This window comes from Choloepus didactylus, chromosome 2 (assembly GCF_015220235.1).
Source record: "Choloepus didactylus isolate mChoDid1 chromosome 2, mChoDid1.pri, whole genome shotgun sequence".
Lineage (NCBI taxonomy): Eukaryota > Metazoa > Chordata > Mammalia > Pilosa > Megalonychidae > Choloepus > Choloepus didactylus.
Genome location: NC_051308.1, coordinates 235,875,694 through 235,895,323, shown reverse-complemented (window position 1 = coordinate 235,895,323; position 19,630 = coordinate 235,875,694). Strand labels below are relative to the sequence as shown.

Sequence of the window (19,630 nt, the reverse complement as noted above, 5' to 3'; positions counted from 1 at the left end):
TACATTAGTTGATTTTTTTGTGTTGAACGACCCTTGCATACCTGGAATAAAACCCATTCGGTCATAGTGTATAATTCTTTTCATGTGCCGTTGGATTTGATCTGCAAGTATTTCGTTGAGGGTTTTTGCATCTGTATTCATTAGAGAGCTTGGTCTGTAATTTTCTTTTCCTGTAGTATGTTTATCTGGTTTTAGTATTATGAAGTTGTTTGTTTCATAGAATGAGTTAGGTAGTGTTCCCTCCTCTTCAGTATTTTGGAAGAGTTTGAGCAGGATTGGTGTTAATTCTTCTTGTAGTAATTGGTAGAATTCACCTGTAAAGCCATCTGATCCTGGACTTTTTTTGTTAGTAGGTTTTTGATGACTGATTCAATCTCTTTTCTTGTGATTGGTTTGTTGAGGTCTTCTCTTTCTTCAAGAGTAGATAATAGTTTGTTTGTATGTCTAGGAAATTGTCCATTTCATCTAAGTTGTCTAATTTGTTGGTATACAGTTGTTCATAGTATCCTCTTATGATCTCTTTTTATTTCTGTGGGGTCAGTAGTCATGTCCCCCCTCTCATTTCTGATTTTATTTATTTGAATTTTTCTCTCTTTTTTTCTTTGTCAGCCTAGCTGTCAATTTTTTTTTATCTTCTGAAAGAACCAACTTTTGGTTTTGTAGATTTTCCCTATTTTTTCTTTTTTCTTTTTTTTTTTTTTTTTGTTCTCAATTTCATTTTTTTCTACTGTAATCTTTGTTATTTCTTTCCTTCTGCTTGCTTTGGGATTAGTTTGCTGTTCTTTTTCTAGTTCTTCCAGGTGTGCAGTTAGGTCTTTCCTTTTAGCTCATTCTTCCAAATAAACTTTTTTAGGTGTTTAGGGCTATAAATTTCCCTCACAGCACTGCCTTTGCTGCCCCATAAGTTTTGATATGTTGTGTTCTCATTTTCATTCTTCTTGAGGTGTTTACTGAGTTCTCTTTCAATTTCTTCCTTGACCCACTGATTGATTAAGAGTGGGTTGTTTAACTTGCATACTTTTGTGAATTTTCCAGTTCTTCAGCTGTTACTGATTTCCAGCTTCATTCCATTATGGTCAGAGAAAATTCTTTGTATATTTCCAATCTTTTAAAATTTATTGAGAATTGTTTTGTGACCCAACATGTGGACTATCCTGGAGAATGTTCCATGACCGCGGAGAAGAATGTATATCCTGCCTATTTGAGGTACAGTGTTCTATATTTGTCTGTTAGGTGTAGTTCATTTATCATATTATTTAGGTTATCTGTTTCCTTATTGATCCTCTGTCTAGATATTCTATCTATTGATGAGAATAGTGTATTGAAGTCTCCAGCTATTACTGTAGAGACATCTATTACTCCCTTCAGTTTTGCCAATGTTTGCCTCATGTATTTTGGGGCACCCAGGTTATGTGCATAAATATTTATGATTGTTATTTCTTCTTGGTGGCTCGCCCCTTTTATTAATATATAATGTCCTCCTTTGTCTCTCATAACATTTTTGCATTTAAAGTCTATTTCGTCTGATATTAGTATAGCTACCCCAACTCTTTTTGATTACTGTTTGCATAGGGTATCTTTTTCCAGCCTTTCACTTTCAACCTATTTGTATCCTTGGGTCTAAGATGAGTCTCTTGAGGACAGCAAATAGATGCTTATTTTTTTTTATCCATTCTATCAATCTGTCTTTTGATTGGGGAGTTTAATCCATTAACTTTCAATGTTATTACTGTAAAGGCAGTACTTACTTCCACCATTTTATCTTTTGGCTTTTATGTGTCATATTTTGTTTTTGTCTCTCTTTTACCCTTTTTGTTACCTTTACTGATAATCTTCATTTCCACACTTTCTTCCAAGCCTCTCCTGTCTTTTCAGCCTGCAAAACTCCCTTTAGTATTTCTTACAGGGCAGTGTATTAGTTAGGGTTCTCTAGGGAAATAGAATCAATGAGAGACATCTATGAATGTAAGATTTATAAAAGCGTCTCACGCAACTGTGGGTATACACAAGTCCAAACTCCGTAGGGCAGGCAGCAAACTGGCAACTCCAATGAAGATGTTCGATGAACTCCTCAGAAAACAAACTGGCAACTTTGACGAACGTGTTTGATGAACTCCTCAGGAAAGGAACTGGCAACTTGGACGAACTCGTCAGGAAACGCTTCACTGGTTAGCTGAAGAAGTGAAGGTCCTCTGTCTGTCTCGCTTAAAAAAAATCCAGCCAACTGCATTCTCTCATTGTGGAAGATATTCCCTTTGTTGATGTCATCAGTCACAGCTGCAGCCAATTGGCTGCTGATTTAATAAGCCAGCCTGTTGGTTTATTAACCAGACACAAACATCCTTGCAGCAATGATTAGGTCAGTGCTTGCTTGACCAGTGTGCCGGTTTGAATGCATTTTGTCCCCCAAACGCCATTATCTTTGATGTAGTCTTGTGGGACAGACTTTTGGTGCTGATTAGATTTGCTTGGAATGTGCCCCACCCAGCTGTGGGTGGTGACTTTGGTGGGATACTCCCATGGAGGCGTGGCCCTGTCCATTTAGGGTGGGCCTTGATCAGTGGAGCCATATAAACGTGCTGACTCAAAGAGACTAAAGGGAGTGCAGCTGTGAGTGACGTTTTTAAGAGGAGCAAGCTTGCTAGAGAGGAACATCCCGGGAGAAAGCCATTTTGAAACCAGAACTTTGGAGCAGACGCCAGCCATGTGCCTTCCCAGCTAACAGAGGTTTTCCGGACACCATTGGCCATCTCCAGTGAAGGTACCCGATTACTGATGTGTTACCTTGGACGTTTTGTGGCCTTAAGACTGTAACTGTGTAGTGAAATAAACCCCCATTTTATAAAAGCCTATCCATCTCTGGTGTTTTGCATTCTGCAGCATTAGCAAACTAGAACAACCAGACAGCTGGGTACCATCACCTGGCCAAGTTGACACATGAACCTAACCATCATAGGCAGATCTCTTGTTAACAGACTCTCTCAGCTTCTGTTTATCTGTGAATATTTTAAACTCTCCCTTGTTTTTGAAGGACAGTTTTGCCAGATAAAGAGATTATCTCTTTTAGTACCTTAAATATATTATACCACTGCCTTCTCGCCTTCATGGTTTCTGATGAGAAATTGGAACTTGGTATTATTGTGATTCCCTTGTATATGACAAATCGCTTTTCTCTTTCTGCTTTTGGGAGTCTCTCTTTATCTTTGGCATTTAATATTCTAATTAATATGTGTCTTGGAGTAGGTCTATAGGTTTATTCTATTTGGAGTATGTCACATATCTTGGATTTGCATATTTATGTCTTTCATAAGAGTTGGGAAATTTGGGGCCATTATTTTTTCAAATATTCTTTCTGCCCCTTTTCCCTTCTTTTCTCCTCTAGGGAATCCATGATGCATATGTTTGTGCGCTTTGTGCTGTCATTCAGTTCTCTGAGACCCTGCTCAAATTTTTCCTTTTTTTTCCCCTAATTGTTTGATTTCGGATATCCTGACTTCTGGGTTGTAGGTTCTTTCTTTTCCGTGTTCAAATCTGCTGTTGTATGCTTGTAGAATATTTTTAATCTCATCTGTTGTGCCTCTCATTCCCGTAAGTTCTGTATTTGCTTTGCATGCTTTGAGATTCTTCTTTAGGCACACCCAGTTGCTTCTTAATATCCTTTATCTCTTTAGCCATATTTTCCTCCGTCTCCTTGAATTGGTTTAATAGATTTGTTTGAATATCTCTTATCACTTGCTCCAAATTCTGTATTTCTTCCGACTTTTTAATTTGTTCCTTAGAGTAGCCATTTTTCCTATTTCTTAGTATTGTTTGTAATTTTTTGTTGGTATCTGTGTATCTGATTACCTTGATGAGGTTTTTCTGAAGATCGGGTTATCTCTCTTGTGTAGCATTTTGTTGTTGCTTGGGTTTGTGTTAAGAATCTTCTTTAATCCTTGGTTTATCAGTATTTCCCAACCAAAACAGTGCTAGGGACCCACGCTGGGGGAGTAGACCAGTTCCAGAGTGCCCTTGGGAAAAGGTCAGGAAAGATGCCAGAAAGTCTTTATTTCAGCTCCCCAAGAGGTGTGCTTTCCTGACTTGCTTAGCAGATGGTGTTCTTTGCCCAGAAGCCTTTTTTTAAACTGTGAAGTTTATTGAGATATATTCACATACCATATAATCCCTCTAAAGTACACAGTCATTGCCTCACAGTATCATCACCTCATTGTGCAGTCATCATCACAATCAATTTTAGATCATTTTCATTACTCCAAGAAGAAAACTAACAAATAGATATAAAAAAAGAAAACCCAAAACACCCCATACTCCTTATCCCCCTGTATTATTAACCCCTAGTGTTGGTGTGGTACATTTGTTACTGTTGATGAAAGAATATTAAGATATTACTATTAACTATAGTCTGTAGCTTGCAATAGGTAATTTCCCCCATATGCCACTCTGTTATTAACTGTTTGGTTTAGGTGTCATACATTTGAACTAGTTCAAGATAGAACTTATATATATTTAGTAGTGTTAATCATAAACAATGTCCACCATGAAGTTCACTGTGTTACACAATATTGTATAAATTCTTAACACAATATCTTAACCTCTAGCTTTCCTTCTGGTGACATCATGACTCTAATCAACCCCTTTCAACCAAATTCACCTGCAGTTCAGCACTATTACTTATAATCCCAGTACTGATCTACCCTCACCTCTATCCATTTCCAACATTTAAGTTCAACCTTGTTAAAAATCCAGAAGACTTTTTGATAGCTCCTGGAAGATGTGCTTTCCTGGCCTGCCCAGTAGATAGTGCTCTTTGGCAGTTTATCCCCTGTAGCCCAAAGAAGGCAGGGAATTTTTAGACATCTGGTGGTTCCACTCCTGATGCTGGTCAAAACAGTGGCTCTGGTTTACCTGTCCGGGATGGGTTAAAGCATTGGAACCCAATAGTCAAAATTTGCTGGCTTATTGCTGGCTGAAGCCAGCTATGAAACACAGAGGAGGGTTTTCGTGGTCCTCCTGGTCTGTAGCAGCCTGCAGCAGCCTGCCAGGCAGGGACCAGGCAGAACCCAGAGCTGCTTGCCTTGAGGATGGGGGTGGGTGCCAGGAGCCTCGGCCACCCGATTAACACTCAGTTTTTAACTGCAGTTTCTCAGTCTCTGAGTCCTGCTCTTCTCTGGGTGGTGTGCAGTGTTCCCCTGGTCTCTGGAGCCCCAGAATGGTTGTTTCGGACAGTTTCTGCCTGTTCATTAGCTGTTTTGGGAAGAGGAGTGAGCCCTGTAACTCCGTGTTCCACCATCTTCCCGGAAGTCTAAATTTTTAAAGTGTTTGAATAGGAATGATTTTAATGTTTTTTTAAAAAATTATAAAAGTAATACATACTCATTGTAAAAAATGTAAACAATATAGAAAAATATAAACAAGAAAATAAAAATTATGTAAACTCCTACCACCCAGGGATATCCACACTTAACATTGTTGTGAGCATTCTTTTGACTCTGATTTTCTGTTTTTCTCCTGTTCCTCATGCACACAGATACATATACAAACACCATGTAAAAAAATTTTACACAAATGGGATCCAACAATAGATGCAGTTTTGTGGCCTGCATTTTTCTTTCAGTATGTTGCAAATACTTATCTATACCATTATTTCTACAATTCCATTTTATATCATCTGTGATCTATTTAACCAGTTCCCCCATGGTGTACATGGAAGTAGTTTTTTTTTTCGTTAAATTCAGTTTGAGATATATTCACATACCATACAGTCATCCATGGTGTACAATCAGTTGTTCATGGTACCGTCATATTTGTACATTCATCACCCCAATCTATTTTTGAACATTTTCCTTACACCAGAAGGAATCAGAATAAGAATAAAAAATAAAAGTAAAAAAGAAAACCCAAATCATCCCCCCCATCCCACCCTATTTTTCATTTAGCTTTTGTACTCATTTTTCTACTCATCCATCCATACACTGGATAAAGGGAGTGCGATCCACAAGGTTTTCACAATCACACTGTCACCCCTTATAAGCTACATTGTTATACAATCTTCATTAAAGTATTTATCTTTTCATGATTTAAAACAGTTTTTCAAAGAGTAAAACTCCCTGTACATACTTATTTGCTGACTTGTCTAATTTATCTTCTTACGCTGAATTTCTGGAAGTATAATTGTTAATCAAAAAAGTTATGTATTTTAACATTTGGGACATTTTGCCAGACAGCCTTCCTGAGGGGTTGCGCTAATTTACTTACCCACCACAAGTAGATGTTTCTTATTAGTCTTTTAAACCTGGTATTGTTAATCTTTTTTTCCTCCCATTCTTAGAGATGAAAATTGATAGTTCACTGTTTCTATTTGCATTTTATTCATTCAGGCAACAAATGTATTTTGATTCAGGAGGATGGGGTGGGAAGAAGTAGAATTGCATATCATTAAAATTGATAGCGAGATTGTGAATGAGAAGTTTTTTTTTTTTTTTTTTAAGAAAACGATGATAATGATTTATTTGAATACTCTTTGGTAGCAGAAAAGTATTCGATTGTAAAGTGAATTGCATTGGGAAATAAATTCTACAAGAATTTATTTAGAGAAGGCTGGGACTATTATTTTAAGTTGTGGCCGTTATGAGGATGAGGTCTGGAGATTGCAGATGGTTAGAGCTCCACTGGGAAGGGCTGATGAAGAGGGTCAGGGAGGCCCTTTCAGGGGTGGAATGATGTGAGCAAGTCACAAAACTGCAAACACGCCTCACTGGGACTTTCTGAGTTCTCTATGAAAGTCCCTTAATTTTCACCATTTCATAATTTGAGATGAAAAGATAACTAACGAGCAGATTGTGAGCACTTAACAAAACAAGCTGCAAATTAGAATGGGTATACTTTTTTTTTTCAATTCAGTTTTATTGAGATATTTTCACATAGCTTATAGTCATCCAGTGTACAGTTGTTCACAGTACCATCATAGTTGTGCATTCATTACCAAAATCAATTTTTGAACATTTTCATTCCTCCAAAAAAAAAAAAAGAATAAAAAAAAATACAGGTTAAGAAGAATACCCAAAACACCCCATCTCCCCATCCCCTCCTATTATTCATTTTAATTTTGTTCCCATTTTTCTACCCCTCTGTCCATACACTGGGTCAAGGGAGTGTGAGCCACAAGGTTTTCACAATCACAGTCACACCATGTAAGCAGCATAGTTATACAGGTGTCTTAAAAAATCAAGGCTACCGGGTTGCAGATCAACAGTTTCAGGTATTTCCTTCTAGCTATTCTAATAACTAAAAACTAAAAGGGGGTATCTATATAATGCCTAAGAGTAACCTCCAGAATGACCTCTCAACTCCATTTGAAATCTCAGCCACTGAAGCTTTATTTTGTTTCATTTCTCTTTCCCATTTTGGTCAAGAAGACTTTCTCAATCCCACGATGCCAGGTCCAGGCTCATCTCCGGGAGTCATGTCCATGTTGCCAGGGAGATTTACACCCCTTAGAGTCATGTCCCACGTAGGAGGAGGGCAGTGAGTTTTCCTGCAGAGTTGGCTTATAGAGAGAGGCCACATCTGAGCAACAAAAGAGGTTCTCTGGAGGTGACTTTTAGGCACAATTACAAGTAGACCTAGCCTTTCCTTTGCAGTAGCACGCTTCATAAAGGCAAGCCCCAAGATCAAGGGCTTGGCCTTCTAAATTAGTAGTACCCAATGCTTGTGAGAATATCACTAATTCCTCAGGAGGGGAAGTTTAATTTTTTCCACATTTTCCCCCAGTCCCTCAAGGGATCTTTGTAAATACATTTTTATTCTCTGCCCAAATTGCTTTGGGATGTATTGGGGTTTCACACTAACCTGTAAATCCAACCAGATCCGTCAATAAGATTTTAATGTAATTTTTTCTAAGGGGTGAAAACAAACAATTTTTCTTAGCACAGTTGTGGTTAGGTATTAACAAGTCTGTTTTAGTTCTTCTAATTTCAAATTATTCTAAGTTAATATTGCAAGCAAGGAGGAAAAAAGAGAGTGGAGAACACAACCAGCCAATTCTGCAGAACCTTTTTCAGAAAGTGCTACTCAGCTCTTACTTCTCTTTTCCCAGTTTCTAAAAACATTCACTATGGGAAAAGATCTAGATTGTGGGCTAAAACAACTGTAGTCTGTGGGCCAAATCTGACCTGTACCCTCTTTTTTTTAAATTCAGTTTTATTGAGATATATTCACATACCATGCAGTCATCCATGGTGTACAATCAGCTGTTCTCAGTACCATCACATAGTTGTGCATTGATCACCCCAATCTATTTTTGAACATTTTCCTTATACCAGAAAGAATCAGAATCAGAATAAAAAATAAAAATAAAAAAGAACACCCAAATCATCCCCCCCCGCATCCCACTCTATTTTTCATTTAGTTTTTGTCCCCATTTATCTACTCATCCATCCATACACTGGATAAAGGGAGTGCTATCCACATCACCCCTTGTAATCTACATTGTTACACAGTCGTCTTCAAGAGTCAAGGCTACTGGGTGGGAGTCTGGTAGTTGCAGGTATTTACTTCTAGCTATTCCAATACAGTAAAACTTAAAAAGTGTTACCTGTATAATGTGTAAGAATGTCCACCAGAGTGACTTCTCAACTCCATTTGAAATCTCTCAGCCACTGAAGCTTTATTTCATTTCATTTCACATCCCCCTTTTGGTCAAGAAGATATTCTCAATCCCACGATGCCGGGTCCAGATTTATCCCCATACCCTCTTTTTATGGTCTTCAAGTTAAGAATGGCTTTTACATTTTTAAGCAGTTGGAAAAAAAATCAAAAGAATGATATTTCTTGATCTGTGAAAATTATATGAAATTCATATTTCAGTGTCCATAAATAAAGTGTTATTGGAACATGGCCATGCTTATTCTTCTACATATTATCTGCTTCTGCTTTTGCCCCGCAGTGGCAGAAATGAGTATTTGTGACAGAAGCATATGCCTGGCAAAACTGAAAATACTTGCTCTCTGACCCTTTATAGAAAAAGTTTATCAACCCCTGATCTCATTGTGTGGAGAAGAGATACAGTGGGGTGTAAGTGGTGCTGTGTGGTATTTTAGATATATACCAAGAAGCTGAGTGGCAAATAGCAATATACAAATTTTTAACCCGATACTTAAGTGGAATGGCTATAAAGTTGGTTGTAATAGAAATTCTCAAATACAGGTTGAATGAGCAAGCAGCTTGGCCTGCCATAAAGCAAAATTCTGTTTGGGAGGCTGTTCGCTCATTCAACCTGTATTTGTTAAAGCCTGTATGTGCTAGGCACTGTCTTAAGTTCTGGAGCTCCAAGCTTGCCTGGTAACATATGTGGGATTATATAGACTATTGGCAACGTCTCATGGATATTGTTGGTGGTGGAATAAAAGAGTGTTAGAAATTTTGTAATCTTTCCATAGCTGAGGAAACTAACTTTCAAGCGGCTTGCCTAACTCTTATACCTGGTAGCCCTAGAATCTGGTCCAGAACCCACATTTCTTGGTTGCCTGCTCATTGTTATTCCCACTGCAGTAAAGCCGGGAAACTACTATTGTTTTGTGTTGTAGGCTTTTTTGAAAATCTGATGAAAGCTTTGTCTTTTCTCCCCACAAAATATACAGATACACATGTATATACAATCTTTTGCATTTGTTTTCTAGAGTTGTATGGAATTCTTAACCATCCCTGATTCATCGGTAGAATTGATTTAAGAATAAGAATAAATTATTTTTTCATCCAGTGGCTTTTGATTGGGGGCCTACTGTGAACCAATCAACATTTATTGACCATGTGTTGTTTAAGAGATTTTCAGAACTTTTTGCATAGTTGTAGGTATGAAACCTACTCAGAGTAAGTTCAAAAGAGATTGTCACTCAGTGCAGATTGCTTGGTAGAGATGGATAGTGGACTGGGCTTTCAGGGCTTGAGAGGCTGAGCTATTTATTTTTTAAATTTGCATTTTAAAATCCCCTATAGAAGTAACCTGTATGTTGGGAAATGTCCTCTGACAAGTGGGCTTATTGTAGTAAAATGCCCCATTACCTATTAGATTCTCTGATTTTTCTTATTCTAGAATCTTCAGAACATTTCAGAGACAGTGACACATTTGAATAGCTTTCTTAGAAGAAGCCTCTGATCTCCTAAAGCCAACTGGGGCATAAAGGAATTGATACTGAGGATCCATTTTTGTCTTTAGCCACCAGAAAGTTACTTCTGTAGGTTGGCAGTTTTGTAATCCTTGATAAGCCCTCTGGGTATCTAGTTCTGTAATTAAACAACAACTGGAATGTGAACATTCCAAGAAGGTATAGTATATTCTAGGTAACAGCATAAGTAAAATCCTTTATATTTTTAAAGCTATAACTTTTATTAAATGTTTTCATTGAGATGCTCACATACTGAAACAAGATTATCCTTTTTTTTTTTTTTTTCTTTATCCTCATTTAAAAGAGTGTAATAAACCCCTCATTGACTTGTTTGACTACGAAGGAGATGACCTATATGAAATTACTTGATATAGCTGGCTGGCCCATACCATAGTAGAAGCTCATTAAACATTAGTTGAATCCGAACATCAGAAAAATCCTTGAATGATCTGGAGAGGATAAAAACTTTTTTTTTTTTTTTTTGCAGTTGAGTGCTTCTTATTTTTACTTAGAATGGCTTTCTCCCCTAATGTCAGAGAATAGAGGTTGTATCTTTTTTTCCCTGCAATTTTATATATTCACTTACCATACAATCATTCATACAACTTTATTGAGGTTTAGTCACATCCATACAGTTTGTTCACAGTATCTCATATAGTTGAGCGTTCATCACTATAATCAGCCCTTGAACATATTCATTACTCCAAAGAAAGGTAAAAAAAAAAAAAAAAACACAAAACAATATCCCAAACATCTCATATCCCCCACCCCCTCCTATTATTCATTTACTTTTTGACCCCATTTTTCCGTTTGAAAATTAGTTAACTTGTTAAAGTTGTTTATGACCAGCTTATAACCAGATGCCCTTCCCGTGTTAAAAGGGACAAGTTTACAGATTGAATCAGGAAAATTTATTGATTATATGGGAGTATTTCTTTCTGGAATCAAGTCAGCTGAGTATTTATTGGTCATTATAAAGATTTGGAAATAGATTACATGGCTTTTGTGGGGTTTGAGCTAGGGTGGGAGTTTTACCTGCCTTTCCATTGTCTTTATCAGAGAAACCATTGTTAACATGTTCGTACTTTTAGTTTCAGATTATTCTTGCCTTCATATATTCATATGAAAACAAAAATATTGTATAATCCATACTTTCTATAAATGGCTTTATTCAATCTTCAATGTATTGTGCATATATTTCATGCTGATAAATATATTTCCACAACATCTGTTTATCTTTATTTTCTTTTAATTACAGAAATAATGTGTGTTTGTTGGAAAAAAGTCTTAAAGAATGCAGAAATATCTAATATAGAAAATAAAAGTTCTCACATAATCCTATTAATTGATTATACAGCAGTACTTTTTAATGTTTGCTTAGTATTCCACTATATGTATGGACTATAATTTACTGAGCTAATTCTGTATTGTCTTCATTTAGCAATGAATTGGAAACAGTCTATAGTAATCCACACTGTACAAATGTCTTTGTACACACATCTGGGTGCAATTGCCCTGTTATCTCATTAGAATCAATTCCTACAAGTGTAAATGTTGGTTAAAACATCTGTACTTTTTGAAGTTTTTTTTATTAAGGACTGCTAAATTCCATCCCCCATTGTACCAGTTTGTTCTCTGATCAGCAGTGTTTGGGAGAATGTCTTTTTTTCTACACTCTTCTGACCGTTATTTATTTATTTTTTCTTAAAAAAAAAATCTGTGCCAGTTTGATAGGTGAAAATTGTATTAATCTGAAATTATTTTTGATTATTAAAGCTTAATTTTTTCCCACAAAGTTTTGGCCATGTGTGTTTCTCTGTGAATTACTTGTTTGCCAGTTGCTTTAAAATGGAAGGGTCCATCTTTTTCTATAAAATGAAATTTTTTCTTATTGCACAGTAAGTATGACTTAGAAGATTCCCCAGTCCCTTTTGAAACACAATGAGCTATGCATAAATAAAGAATTTAGCCAGCTGGAACACCTGCTCTTTGTAAAGGTACGAATTGACCTGGAGAGTCAGGAAATCTTGGCTTAGCCTGCCTTATTTCCCTGTGGCTCTGGGGTGGGCTCTTGATGCCTCTCCAGCTGCCTCTTCTAACTTTGTGGGGTTTTCCTGGCGCCATCTCTAGGCAGCCTCTGCATTCCCATTGATCTCTTTTGTGCAGGGTGGGGAGTGAGTGGGACTTAGCCAGCCCTGCTTATTAGTGAAAGACTTTTTTCCTTGAATCCAGTGACAGTTTATATTGAAGGCTTGGGGAGAAGGGGAAAGAAAATTCCCATATAAGTTAGTAAAAAGTGACTTATATGGACTTACAATGTTAAAGGGCCATCTACTTCATTTTCCTTCTTTGCTGGCAAAACTATCTTTTTAAACATTTTAACTAAACCAGCTTATATTATTTTGATGTGTTAAATTTTTTTTATTATTCATTTTATTGAGCTATATTCACATACCACGCAGTCATACAAAACAAATCTTACATTTGATTGTTCACAGTACCATTACGTAGTTGTACATTCATTACCAAAATCAATCCCTGACACCCTCATTACCATGATGTGTTAAATTTAACTTTAAATTTTGCACTGTGATCCTGCCTCTTCATAACATCTGTTTGGGGGCTGCTTTTTGTTTTAAATGGGGGGGAGGTATGTGTATGTATATGTATCTATTTGTAGATATGTATCTGTAGCTGTATATGTGTATATAAGAGCTGAGGGCGAGTGTGACATTGTTTGAAAAGGAGTCCTATGTGACATGCATAACCTCTCTTTAAAATAGGGAAACCACGCTGCTGTGAGGGCCCTATACTTCCCAGAGTGTGTTCCATTGCACCTTAGTCCTGAGAGATGCATTGGGAAGAGAAAGGTTTAAGGGTCAACTGAGTTTTTGGAAGCATCGTATCCTACCACCCACATGGCGGCTCACAATACATGTTACCTTACTAAAGATTCCTGTAAATCCTGCTGTTCAGGGACCCATTGAACTATGCAGCCCAGCATGACAGGGCCCCAGAACTTGATTTGCATAACAACCCAGAAAGCTCGTGGAATTTGGGTGCTGTGGGACACTGCTGTAAGCTATATTTTCCTCTTTCAGTTATGCTTTAGGGAATATAGTTGTTATTTATCTTTGTATATATATTTACAAGGCATTTGAAGTTCATCAAGCACATTAGCTATAGCTTTTAAACTTTAGTTAAGAAAAATCCTCAAAGCAAACTTGAATGGAAAATAATTAATGAGAATTATGCTACTTTTGGACCTTGGTTTCTATCTTGTTTTTTTTTCTTCTCTCTGTTGCTTGTTTATTTTGTTTCTGTGAAATGCTTTATTGACTGCATACAGTGAAAAAGAATTAAGTCTTAAAAGTTGAAAATGGAAACATTTTAATGATACTTCTATTTTAACAAAAGGTTTTGTTTCTCCTCCAAGGTATATTACCCCAATTTGGGATGGATGTGCATTGATGCCACGGATCCAGAGAAGGGGAACTGGCTGCGATATGTGAACTGGGCTTGCTCAGGAGAGGAGCAAAATTTATTTCCACTGGAAATCAACAGGGCCATTTACTATAAAACTTTAAAGGTAACAGTGTTAGAATTAGTCTGCTGTTGTTTACTCTGCATGCACTTTTTTAAATGCTGTCCTTAAATAGTCATGACTGATAGTATTGACTTTGATTATATTTGAAAAGGGTTCAGCTCAGGCGTCCACACACTCAAGGTTCTGTGTTTTAAATATATTGTTGCCACTTGCTTTGTGAGTGTTAGTGAACTAAAGCATGAAGATTGTGGTAAGTATTACATACTTTATCTTTATAGAAGCTGATGAGTTAAGCGTGTGGCAGCTGCTTCCCATCTCCTAGGATACAGATGCATTAGGAACTGTCCGATGGGCAGATTTATCCAACTGTGAGACACTCTCCATAGTTTTGGGGTTCTTATTCTTCAATATAAATGTAGCCTTGGGTTTAGCTTTCCTTTTCCATAAATTTTACTCAGAATAGAAACTAAACAGAATGTGTTTTTCTTTCTGGCTAATTTTATTTGGAGATGTTAATTGTTGACATAAAAAGATGAGGTAAATCATTTTTAGGGTTTGTGGTGAGGTCAGAGGTCCTGAATACCGTCAGGGAAGTTCACATTAGGGAAGTGTTGAGTGTTGTCACGTTTTCTGCAACAAGCAAGGCCAGGTCAGCCTCCCTCGTTTCTCAAGAGCCGTGTCCCTCTGGAGGCAAACCTTTACTCACCATGCGCGGAAATGGTCTCTCAAGCCAGACTCTTGAGGCCGTAAAGACAGATGATTGTTGCTTTGTGGAGTAGATACGTTTGCCAACATTGTTGTAAGGCGAGTTTCTCTTTATTATTTTTGTTAACGTTTCACAGATTGGGGGCTAGGCCATGAAAAACTTGTCTCCATGGACTTGAAAACTTTTGATGAGTCAGCATTTAAGATAGCAGCCAGCTGTGCAGCATGCTGAGTGTTGCCAGGGTGGTAGCACCAGGACTTCTGGAAGTTTAGTCCACAGGTAGCTGTTCCTAGCATCGTTGGCTAATTGGGCTGCTCTGTACCTGAGTTATACCCACCGTCTTGATGTAGGAAATATTTGGGGGCGGGGGGGAGGGGTGTACTTTCTCATTTAAAACATCTACATCTTATTTCCCGTTTCTTTCTGCTGGATTGTAATTTCATGATTTCTAGTAGATTTTACTGTCCAGCTTTTGTACGCTGGAGTCTGAAATTTGATTCAAGAATTCATTCTGTTTCTCACATTTATTTAAAGCGAGAGATACATCTGATGGATCAGTGAGGTACATCCTGGTAGAGACAAAATACCAGCTCGCGCTAGGCATGAGTCAGTCAAAGCAGTGGGGATGAGGCTCCCAGGGGGAGCAAGCCCCAGGAGGAAGTGGGATCCTTTGTAGTCGTTTCAATTAGACTTCAAGTACACATGCTTTCACACATTTTAAATACACAGGAACATGGACTAGCAATATAGGCTGGTTAGGAGAGGGAACTCTAAAGCCAGCCTGCCTGGGTTGAATCCTGGCCTGTGGCTTTACTTACTGCGTAACTTTAGGCAAGTCGCCTGTCTGTGCTTCAGCTCCCTCCTCTGTAAGATACGGGTAATCACATCACTGCCCTCCTAGGGTTGTTAGGATGATTGCATGCGTGAATATGTACGGAGCATTAGCTCCTAGAAAGTACAAAACAAATGATAGCTATTACTTTTGGAGAGATGGTATGGTGTTGTAGTTAGGAGTAGGGACTTGGGAGGTAGATGGCCTTGTGAGCAAATTTTGGCTTCTAGATGTATAACCATGAGAAATGACTTAATCTGTTGTATTTTCTTATCCATAAAAATGGAGGTAATTGAAGTACTAATTCTATACAGTTACTGTAAACATCAAACAAGTCAACTCGGGTAAGGTTCTTTGAACAGTTCCTATTCCAAAGTTAATGCCCTGCGCTACTGTCTGAAATAATGCAGTTCTGATCTTTGCAGACCTTCATCCCAACTGTTGTTTGCTCAGGTATGCACAAGGCCTTTCTCATTCCTTATTAATGATTATCTAACTATATTCTTCAAGATTAGCTTTTTCTGTAGGTTGGCCTTTGTATAAATAAATTACATGTGATATTCTCTGGACTCGTGCGTTCTCAGTGATCACTCAGTAACTGGGAAATCTCAACATTGGTTTTGTCTGTAATATGATTAAAAAATATTTTAACTTCCTGAAAGTTAATTGTTAACCCTGCTGACCATTGATTCATCTATTTATTAGTCCAACGAATATTTATTAAGTGTCTGCTATGTATCAGGTACTCTTTATAGTAGTGATTAGGGCAGACAAGGTCTCTGGTCTCATGGAACTTCCATTTTATGGGGGAGGCAGATAATAAGTAAATAAGTAAACAAAATAATTTCAGATAGTGATAAGTGCTTTGAAGACAATAAAACCTGACAGAAAGTGACTAGGTAAGGGACAGGCTGCTCTAGCTCCCTTTGAATCCCACCCCTGGGGCAAGAAAGATCTGATCACACAAAGATGAGTCCAGGAAGAGGGCACAGCAGGAGCAAAGGCACTCAGGTAAGAATAAGCCAGATGGCTTGTTGTGTTTTTGGTTTTTGTTTTCAAAGCTAAAGAAAAAGGCCAGTGGGACTGGAGCAAGTAGAGGAGGCTGGTGGGGCCTTGGACCCATAGAGAGAAGTGTAGGATTTAATTTCAAGTTCATTTAACCCATTTAAGAGTTTAGGCAGAGGTCTGATTTAATGACTTGTAAAAGATCGTGCTGCCTGCTGTGTGGGAAATAGGTTGTAAGTGGGTAAGAATGGACATACTCTGTGTGTTCTCATGATTCTGGAGTATATCTCTCATTTTGACCTAATGTCAGGGAATATTTTATTAGAACCCTTGCTTCTAACTAACTGGCGTGCTAAAATTTTAAGTTTATATGTATTGGGTTTTAGAGAAGAGAGTGTGCTTGGTTTTAAAAATCCTATCAGAACCCACAGAAAAAGTTGGAAGACAAAGTTTTGTTTTTGGTTATTGTTGTTTTTAATTTTTTTTAAACATCAAAATAAGATACATACATATATACATATGTATGTTAGGGTTTATATATATAAGAGGTTATGTATATATATATGAGGATCCTCTTTTATATATATATATATGTTAGGGTTATATATATAAAAGAGGATCTTATATATATCATATACATATGATATATATATATATAAGAGGATGCTTGGTCTTTTGATCATTGTTTTCTTTTAATGTTGATTTATATTTCCTATGTATAAGGACAGATAATTTTTCTTTTCTGCTGATATTTGATTCAAGGATTCTTGAAAGTGCTAAGGAATACAGAATTAACAGTACTGCACAGAAGAAAACAATATTGATTTAAAGAAACATCATTTTCCTCTTCGTGAAGATCTATTGTTTGTATAGTTCTTATAATGTAAAGTAGGGAAGTATATAGCTATGTAATATAATTATTATCTCAGATGCTAACAATTTTGAAAGTTGTTCAACATCTAACAAATCAGATTGCTATAATCTAGCTCTTTGCCAACCAATTAGGTATTCAGAAATTTTATATTAGATTTGAAGTAGAAACAGATTCTGGTATGCTTTTTATATTGCATGTTTTATAACAACTAAAGGGTAACTTAGGAGTGCCCTCCTAAGTAACGAGTTTGTGCTGATGTTTTTTACTAAATTGCTGGTACAGTTAGCACTCAACAAGAGATTGCAGTGGAATGAACATACAGATTTAAACTTTTATTCTTGAAGGTATCTTAAATATCCAGTGGGCGTCTTCCAGCCAGTGCTGTGGTTGTGCTGTTTGGGCTAGGAATATATTAGGAATAGTTTTTCCTCTCCTTTCCATGATCTTTTTAATATTGGTTTTATTTAAAACTTTACATGTTTCTGAGAACCACAGTCCTTTCAAATTATTACTTGATACTACTATTTTAGAAGTATATGACATATAACAAAAAAATAGAGAAACTATACACTTGGAACTTACATCATCTATTGTTAGTCTAATTAAAAAAAACAAACAAACAAGAAACCTGTTCTTTCAACAGAAAAAAATTAGCTCATCAGAGTGCCAAAAGGCACCTGTAATGCCATTTTAAAAAACTTATTAATATTATATATTAAAGTGTTTTTGGTTTAGGTTTACCTGATTCAAGAAAGGAAATAATACCTTGATTCAAAGATTAGAAAATGGCAGGCTTTAGCCATCCTTGGGGGAGGAAAGGAAGCAGTGGCTAGTTCTTTTATTTTAAGGAATTTAAAATATTTTGAAATTTGAGCTATATAAACAGTGAGTGTTCTACAGAGAAGAAACAAAAAGTAGTATTTACATTCAAGGTCTTTAGACCAGAAGGTGTATTAAAGTGAGGAAACATCTTGTTTCTAAACTGTCATCTTAGCTGGAATTCCCCCCCCCCCCTAAAAGCAATGACATTCTCTTATATAGCTATAGAGCAATTACCAAAATCAGGAAGCTAACACTGATACAATAGTATTAGTTAATCTGTACACCTTATTCATATTTCAACAATTGCTCCAATCATGTCCTTTATTTATTAGAAAAGAAAATTCAGTTGAATTTAGTTGTCCCCTCTCTTCAGCCTCCTTAGTTTGGACAGTACCTTTTCAGTTTTGAAAAGTACAGTCCAGTTTATAGAATGTCCCACAATTTGGGCTTGTTTGATATTTCATGATTATGTTTATTTTTCGTATTTTGGGCAGAAATTACCTAGAAGTGTACTGTTCTTTGTGCATCATTTCAGGAGGCATATGATGTTGATGTGTCTCATTATAAAGGTGCTATTTTTTCCCTTCCTAATGAACATTTTGTGGGGAGACACTTTGAGACTGCAAATAGTTATTCCTCATTACCTACTAGTTTTAGCTTCCATTGACGATTCTTGTCTGAATCAATTACTGTGTCTATTGCCAAATGGTGATTTTCTGATTCCATCATTTTCATTGATTGTTGTTCTACTTTAAGGAAGAGCTTTCCCTTCTATTTTTTAATTCATTCATTTAAAATAGCTTTAGATAGAATTTTACTTGTATGGATACCCTTGGGGCTTTTTGAACAGATAATTGAGAGAAACCAATAGGCCATTTGCCCAGATTCTGTGTAGGGGTCTTATCTTTCCACTCAGTCTACTTTATCTTCAGGGTCTTCTTTCCTAGGTGTAATCTGTGATGGTGAATGTCACCATGCCATACCTGCCTGTTAAGAATTTAATGTCTTAGAAGAATAATTCGTGTGAAGTCTTTTCAGGGTTTCCTTCTAGATTTAAAAATTATAATCTAAAATCTTGATGCCTGATACAAAGGGCAAAACAGTGAACTAACTCGTCATGGTTCCGGAGTAGGTTGGTGACAACGCGTAGATAATATATTGGTAGGACGAGTACAGGTCCTCTGCACTGCCTCCGCAGGATTTCAGCATTTTTGTGAGTAAATAGCAGCGCATTTATCAATGTGGAGTGGCATATAGTTAGTTCTTCCTTGTCATCATGCTTAACTTGCTCTTGAAATCTGAAATGTGCGCTGGTAATTATTCAGCACCGCTTTCCAGGCCTCTTGGTTCTTTTTAATTATGCTTTAAATTTTGCATTAACTTCGATTTCATGGGCAAAATTGTTGCATGTTTTATTTTTTCTTCTGCGTGGGTAGTCACGAGGCCTTAAGAGGTAAGATTTGATACCATGTGACCAGATCCACGGTCGTCTGTCTGAAAGCGCAAGCCCGGCTGTGGGGACCCTTGATAAAAGCAGGGCGCCTGGACTTTGGGACCCCGCGGCGGCCGTTCGCTGGAGAGCCCGGGTTGTCGCGGCCGCCGGGGACGTGAGGTCCTCCTTCCAGCAGAGGGTTCCTTCCCCGGCGGCTCTGCCGGGCGGCGACGCCGCGGCCCCAAAGGG

General features: G+C 37.3%; 1 protein-coding gene across 3 annotated transcripts in view; it reads left to right on the top strand.

Moving 5' to 3' along the window:
• The window catches only part of LOC119527929 (PR domain zinc finger protein 2-like), a 97,869-nt gene that overhangs the window by 44,804 nt on the left and 33,435 nt on the right, over positions 1–19,630 (top strand). For all 3 annotated transcript variants that reach the window (XM_037828487.1, XM_037828485.1, XM_037828486.1), the window contains exon 5: positions 13,600–13,752. In XM_037828487.1, the coding sequence (XP_037684415.1) occupies positions 13,600–13,752 (153 nt within the window). The remainder of the gene's footprint in view (positions 1–13,599; positions 13,753–19,630) is intronic.